General features: G+C 50.5%; 1 protein-coding gene across 1 annotated transcript in view; it reads left to right on the top strand.

Annotated features, from left to right (window-relative positions):
* LOC104290002 (zinc finger protein 282-like) overlaps positions 1 to 7559 on the top strand; it is a gene marked incomplete at its 5' end in the record, with an annotated part of 30975 nt that overhangs the window by 17053 nt on the left and 6363 nt on the right. The window contains 4 exons of the mRNA XM_009889049.1: positions 795 to 894; positions 1945 to 2027; positions 2205 to 2321; positions 5043 to 6085. Of these exons, the coding sequence (XP_009887351.1) occupies positions 795 to 894; positions 1945 to 2027; positions 2205 to 2321; positions 5043 to 6085 (1343 nt within the window). The remainder of the gene's footprint in view (positions 1 to 794; positions 895 to 1944; positions 2028 to 2204; positions 2322 to 5042; positions 6086 to 7559) is intronic.

Here is a 7559-nt window from a genome sequence, read left to right as displayed (position 1 = left end):
CAGTCTTCCCCCAACCCTAAACCAAACCCCCTTTTTTTTTTTTTTTTTCTCCTCTCCCGGTGTCCGAGCCGCCTGCAGTTGCCTGTGCCGAACCCGCAGTCCCCCTCGCCGTTTGGCCGCGTCTGCCTGGCCAGCCGAAGCGGGGTGAGGGTCGGTTTCCCAGCCTGAAGGTTGGCTGTCAAGAGGAGTTTCTCTTCTCTGTGCACAAACGTACACAATTTGGTTGTTTTTACATGCGCACAAAGTATTCCTCTTAATTCATTGATTGTGTTACAGAGCTATAAAGGTAATGCGCAGAGCATCAGCCCATCTGTTTTTCCATATTTATTTCATAGACTCTTTTTTTCTTTTTTTGATAAGTTTCACCCATAATTCTCACTAGTGCTTTTCTGACGGGTGAGAAGAGGTGCGCGTTTTACCAAGAAGCAGCTGAAAAGGGGATGGCATAACTGGCAGAGCCAAAAGACAAACAAAACTCGAGAACGAGCATTCAAGTGGCACCGTCCTCTCCTGGGGCCATGTAGAACTTGGTTTCATTTGCTAACGGGCGCCAGAACAAAACGGACGTTACTCTTGCATGAAACATTTGTGTTTCTGAAGCGCAAACATCTGCTGAGGTTTTTGTGACAAGTATTTTAGGTCTGTTTTAAGAGGCCTTGGTCAGCGAGAACTAGAACTGAATTGAGGTTTTCTCTAGAATGTGACCTAGAACGGAGCTGCTGTGCCTGGGATGGGATAAGAATTGGAATTAATTTTGTGTGTGGAATTAAAATAGCATTGTTTCCTATTAACAGAAGACAGCATAATCCATATTAAGCAAGAGGAAGAGTTGTGCACTGCAGAGCAGCAGGAGGAGGAGGCTGGGGAAGCTCCTGAAGAGCCCTGCCCGGGTGAGTAACTGCGTACCTTGGAGGGAAAATGAAACAGAGGGATTAAAATTCAAGGGTTGGTTGGTTGGGTTTGTTGGTTTTGGTGGTTTTTTTTCCCCTCTTCTCAAGTATTCCGAATCTTTTATAAAAAGCTCACAAGTTTTGAACAGACTCTCCACCAGTCCTGACGGGTAAGGGCTGGTATTTCATCTTTCCCTTCTCACAGCCATTTTGGAGTTTGCAGAGTTTGTGGCTGGTTTTCATCCAAGCAGGGCAGTGTGGTATAGAAAATGTTTCATTCTCCCTTAAATTCCTTATTTTGCTTCCCTCAAGTTGATAGCTCTAAGCTGGTTAAATAATCTAGTGCAAAGTGGGCTGTTAGTCACTTTTTGAGGCCAATGCGTTAACTTGGAGAAGGCAAAAATCAGTGCCAGAATGAGGTCTGTGGTTGGTGCCATCTGTTGCACAGGGCAGCGACGGCGTGGAGGCAGGACTGTGCGGGCTGCTCTGGCTCCAGGGGGATCGGAGCTGTGGCACCTCCTCAGCTCCGCGTCCCCTGCAGCCTTCTCTTTCAGGGCTGCTGTGCCTCTCCTCCTGCGCAGCCAGAGGCTCCAGGTTGCCTTTTCCCTCCTCCTTTCTCCTCTGTGGTTTTTCTGCGTGCACGAGTGAGTGCACCAACTCCTTGGTAGTGCTGTCTCTGTACAAGGACGCTGCGCAGCCCGGAGACCTCTTTCTTGCCTTCTCACTTGGTGGTACCTCTTTGCATTACAAATAAACTCTTCTGCTTTGGAGCTTGGCTGTCCTTACTCTTTACAAAAAGTAGCAGCTCTGTCTGTTGGCTCCACTGTCATTTTGCTTGGCTCCCAGCATATGCAGCAAACTGGGATTTTTAGACCTTTCCGTCGGGTTTCATTTAGAGGCTGGGCTTGTGGGAGCTTGGCTTAGGAGAAAACAAAAATGCAAACAAGAGCAAGTTTCACCCTTGTGAAATCCTGAGCTTACGCTCTTGTGATTATGCTTGTCTTGAATTTTCTCCTTTAGCAGAGCAAGCGTTTTATGAGCCTGAGGCTTCGAGTCAGACCAAGAAAGGCAAGGAGGCGTATGCCAGGGAGCTGCCAGGCGCGGAGGGCGAGGACCTCCCGAGAGACCCTGACGCAGGTGAGGATTCCCTGGCAAAAACTCCCACTGCAGGAATTACCCCTCAGGTGGCTCTTCATGTCATGTGGCTTTCCTGAGGCTTTGTTAGCACTTTTCTGATCTTTGTGAGTACCCGAATCTTCTGTGCTTTGCATCTTTCTCCAGTGTTTCTCAATTGTGTAAATTCTCCCCAATGAGCAGGATTTCAGACTTACGCAACCAATGTTTTATCGTGGATTAAACAAGAGGAGGAGCCACGCTGCCCTGAACGACAAGACTCGGAGAAAGAAGAAATCTCTACAGATCCAAGTACAGGTCAGTAATGGATTTCAGCTGAGATTTCCGGGACAGTGAATTGCATTTAGAGCATTTTTGATACTATATTAAATGTTGCAACCTTATAATGTAAGCCGTGAAAGGACTGGAACAAACCTCAGTCTGATAGTTAATATTTGTTCACAAAATTTTCAGGTTCTGTCCGCTGAAGAGGCTCCTTCCTCCTTCAGCTGACCTAAAACTGTCATAGGCGTTGTCTTGGGTTTCTCTTTAGGCAAGCACAGCGCTGTGCTCGGGCCTTACGGATCGAGTTTGTGCTTCCCACTGGCTTGATGGTGTCTGAACCTGGTACCAGTGGATGGGGAGCCCCGACTTTGCGTTCCCAAGCAGGAGAGCTATCCTGCAGCAAAAGAGAAGGCAGCTTTAATGCAAAACACTTTTAGGACGTGCTGCTTGGGGATGTACAGGCTGACATTCCTTCTGAGGAGTTTTCGTGCGGAACGTGCTTGGAGCATGGGTTATGTTTGAGGTGAAGTTAATATTCATCTTTGGGTCAAGGCTTCACCTCAGGGAACGGGTGTGCAAGTTTGGATAGGCATATTAAATTTAGGACAAGAGGAAACCTGGTCTCAGGTTGCGCCAGGGGAGGTTTAAGATGGATATTTGGAGAAAATTTCTTCCCGGAAAGGGTTGTGAAGCAGTGGCACAGGCTGCCCAGGGCAGTGGTGGAGTCGCCGTCCCTGGGGGGATTTAAAAGTCGCGTAGCCGCGGTGCTGAGGGACGTGGGTTAGTGGTGGGCTGGGCAGGGCTGGGGTAACGGGTGGACTCGATGGTCTTAAAGGTCCCTTCCAACCCAGACAATTCTGCGATTCTCTGATTCTAAATACAATCTTCTGGGCCACAACCCCGGACCACTCAGTATAGCTCTCAAGTGGGTAACTGAGGAGCGGGTGCAGAGGAATATTTTGTATCGAAATCAGTTGGTAGCCTGGAATTCCTTCACTTCATGTGAGTTATTTAAACATTCGTGGGCACGTGGTGGAGTTACTATAGAGTAAATCAAGGGATAAACTCTCCGTGTGGTGGGAGCTGCATGGGAACTGCCAACATGAATGATTTTGCCCCACAGAAAAAAGGTCATCTAGGATATTGCCCTGGTGTAAGGTTGGATCAGCTCCGCTTAACTCCTCCCCGAGGGAGACCTGTTCCAACTGCTCTGAGAGAGCTCACAGGGTGGGCTCCCCAGCCGACTCTGTTCCAGACCTTCCGGTCCATGCTTAGACGTAACCTGGAGTTAACTGGGGTGAGAGGACATGCTTAGACAACCGCTGTAGGGCAACCGGTGCCTTTTATGTTCATGCTTTAGCTTGGCCTGTGGTAACATGTTTGTGTGCTGACGTCCTAGTACGCAGATGGAGAAATAAGAGCTCAGGGTGTTTATGCGGTGCTGATAACAGTGGAGTCAGCTGGCTGGCGTTGCTGAGAGACCCGTGGTCCTTCGTGATGCTCAGTGGAGTCTTCCTGTAGCAACTGGCAGATGTTGGAAGGGCCACGGGTCTTAAGGGACAGAAAAATCACAGAGCGTTAGAAAGCCGGGCTGAAGAGCGTTGATGGAAGTCATCTGGAAAATGAAACACTGGGTATTTGTCGCAGGAAATGGTAATTCCAGAAAGAGGGAATTTGCAGGTCAGCAGAACAGTTTTGTCCAACGGCAAATCTAGAGCTGTGCCTAAGCAGCTACAGCGCCGGGTACCTTTTTGGGTTGGATTATCAGGAGTCGTAAATGTTTTCTGAGGAAAGCAGGAGAGGTGTCTTGGGAAGGGGCTGTCTCACTAACAGCTCTCAGTCATCGAGCTGGAGCTGTGTGCCTGTCTGGGGATCACTTCTAAGGTACGAAAGCTTCCTCCGCTCAGCATGGCTCCGAGTTCTCTGAACAAAGACACAGCCGGAGAGTGTCTCCCCTCAGAGACATGCCCAGCCTGCAGAGACAACGGTTCACATACAAGAAGGGGTGCACCCACACGGATGTGTTGAGCTGGCTTGGGTGCCTAAGCTTGGACCGGACCCTTGCTTCTCTACGTGCTTGGTGGAGTGTCTGGAGAGCAGCTGAGAGCACTGAGGTGTGACTATCTGAAAGAAGGGTGTAGTGAGGGGGGGTCGGTCTCTGCTCCCAAGGAAACGGCGATGGCACAAGGGGAAATGGCCTCAGGTTGCACCAGGGGAGGTTTAGGATGGATATTTGGAGAAAATTTCTTCCCGGAGAGGGTTGTGAAGCAGTGGCACAGGCTGCCCAGGGCAGTGGTGGAGTCGCCATCCCTGGAGGGATTTAAAAGCCGTGTAGCCGCGGTGCTGAGGGACGTGGGTTAGTGGTGGGCTGGGCAGGGCTGGGGTAACGGGTGGACTCGATGGTCTTAAAGGTCCCTTCCAACCCAGACAATTCTGTGATTCTGTGTGACCGTGTCTGCTCTGTCAGGGACCTTAGGTCTCAGACTTCAGACATCTGAATGAGGGGGTGAAGATAAGACGTTGCATTAGTGATTTTTTTTTTGGTGTAGATTTTAAAAAAATAATTGCAAAAAGATACTCTCTTTTCCTGGAGATTTTGTTTCAGTGGATCGCTGGTATTTGCTCTCCCCCTTAGTATTAAAACCTCCCATCTTATTTACTTTCTCTGTCCATTAGCATGGCACGGCTGTAGACTTGGAGGGATACTCCTAAGAGACTTCTTAATTGAAAGACTCTGAAATCTATCTGTTTCAGTGCACGGTGAAAATACGAAGAGGGACCCTCCGGCAGATTGCTTTGAAAGCACGGTGTGTGACTCAGAGGTACCAGGAAGACCTGGAGAGAAGTTTTCCAAGGATCCTAGCCCCGGAGCGACATGGGACAGTCAGTGGAATTCAGAAATGATAGAAACAAACACCACCGGGAACAGCCTTGTGGGTGACACTCGGTACGACCGAGGGTTTGGCGAGCACTTAGATTTCTTCAGCACTCAGGAAAACAGTGTCAGCAAGAGACCATGCTCGTACAGCAAATGTGAGAGAAACTCCAGCCAGCACGAACATCTTCAGACTCCCCAGGGAGCCCGAGAAGGGGAGATGTTTCCAAGCCCTACGTGTGAGAAGAGTCTCAGCGAAAGGATGTTCCATTTGCTGCACTCACAGCTGTGTGCTCCCGGTGAGAAAGAAATGAACCCCATCGGGCAGGGGGCTGCTTCTGCCTCCGGCGAGGGGCTGCCTGCGGGGCCGCAGCTGGCGACTCGCACTGAGCGTGGACAAAACCCTGCGGGCGGAACCAGGCTTCGTGACCATAACGGCCTCGTCGGAGATGAGCAGCCATCTGCGGAGAGCGAGGAGAACTTCCCTGCAGAAAACCTGTTGGCCGGCCCCTGCTGGGATCACCCGCAGGACAAGTCGGAGGCGTGCAGCAGATGCAGGCAGCACTTGGCGCCCAGGGGCAGCCCGGCAAGCCAGCAGCAGAGCCAGGGCCGGGGCAAGTCCTACATTTGCAGCGACTGCGGGAAAAGCTTCGTTTGCCATTCGTGGCTTGTCAGACACCAGATGACTCACACCGGAGAGAGGCCATACAAGTGTTCCGAGTGTGACAAAAGCTACAGGAGAAAGGATTATCTTCTAAAACACCAGCGCCAGCACTCGGGAGAGGGGCTCTTCCAGTGCCCCCTCTGCAGGAAAAGGTTTGTGCTCAGGAGGAGTTTCATGAAGCATCAGGAAAGTCACGTGGAGGAAACACACCTGACATTGGCGGGTTGGCCCTGCGCAGAGATCAGGGGGTCTGTAATGCACTCCATATAGAAAATCCCGTCCAGCTGGGGGGTTCGCGGCCCCCTTGGCTGTCACCCTTGCAGGGCCGTGGCAGGATCTCCCAGCTCTGTGCTGGATGGTGGCAGGAGGAGGAGGCTGTCAAACAGTCATCCTGAGCCCCCTCCCAGGCAAAGGGAAGAGGTTGGGGGGCTATTTTCTGCAGACCGCGTTGAAATGGTCGGCGGAGCTGTTTCCCAGCTTTCACTGGTGCCTGTAGCTGTTCGGGGTGTGTTGGAGCTGTGTGGAAAGTCTGCGGTGCTCTGAGTTACTGCCAGCCATGAATCCACATGGGAGAGAAATCACATCAGCCCACAGAACAATTTGTAACGCTTCAGGCTGGAGAATATCTGAAACGTTACCCCTAGGCTGCTGAGGGTCCAGAGTCCAGGGACCGGGCTGAAAACAAGTGAGTTAAAGTTACTAATTGTCCACTAAACAAGTGTCAGGAAACACACACTTGCATGGAATGCTTTGAGAAAGGAAGCGTTGACCCTGTGGCTGTTTGAAAGGAGCCTCTTCAGGAAATGGCAGCTACAGAGCGGAGCAGAGCCCGAGAGGCAGCTTGTTCCCGCAGTTAAATCACGGAGCTCCTGGGGGTCAGCAGCACAGAGCCCCGAGAGAGGATTCCTGAAGGCTGAGGTCCTCACCTGCAGGCGTAAAATGACCGGGGAGCCTGCAGTATGGTTTTCATTTTGCATAACGTTAAAGTTGTGTTCCATTTAATTTACCACGTTGTTACAGGTCTTCTCTGTTCGTTCAATTTTCCAAATCCTACAAAAACAGAAGATGTAGATGCTCGTTAAACATTCTCCTTCAGAAACTGTGTTATTGCTCATATTCAGTGTCTCTTAAGAGGGGAGAGCACTGCTGAGAGTTTGAAGTGTTGTGACACTGCAAGGACACGATTCATTCCTTTTAGTAATAAAAGAGTCTGGATATATCGTCTGGCACCTTGTTGTCGATGGCGTTGAGCCTTGTGGAAAAAAAATGCAAAAGCAGCAGCACTGGCTGAGTCAGGCAAGAGCCCATTTTGGTTCAGAGCTCCTTCACTGTCAGACAGTTGTGACAAATGTTGTTAAACAGCCTTTTTTACATGCCTGTTTCTGCTTAAGTTTTGTTTGGATGCTTTTTTGTCGGCTGGAAAATTATTTTGGTAGAGAAACGTCATGCATTGCTCTACGGGGCGGGGGGGAGAAAGCATGAGCAAGGTTAACGCAAGAGGAGAAACTCTGGGTCTACCGTCCTTCAAACACCCGTTTTCCAGGCAAACCTTTGTGGAAATAACTGACAATGGAGAAGGGGAAATCATAGAATGGTTTGGGTTGGAAGGGAGCTTAAAGGCCATCTAGTCCCAACCCTGCCCTGGGCAGGGCCACCTCCCCCCAGCCCAGGTTGCCCCAAGCCCCGTCCAACCTGGCCTTGACCACCTCCAGGGATGGGGCAGCCACAGCTT

This window comes from Charadrius vociferus, unplaced genomic scaffold, assembly GCF_000708025.1.
Source record: "Charadrius vociferus isolate BGI_N301 unplaced genomic scaffold, ASM70802v2 scaffold1317, whole genome shotgun sequence".
Classification (NCBI taxonomy): Eukaryota; Metazoa; Chordata; class Aves; order Charadriiformes; family Charadriidae; genus Charadrius; species Charadrius vociferus.
The sequence above is the reverse complement of the archived record's forward strand: the minus strand, read 5'-3'. Positions and strand labels throughout refer to the sequence as shown.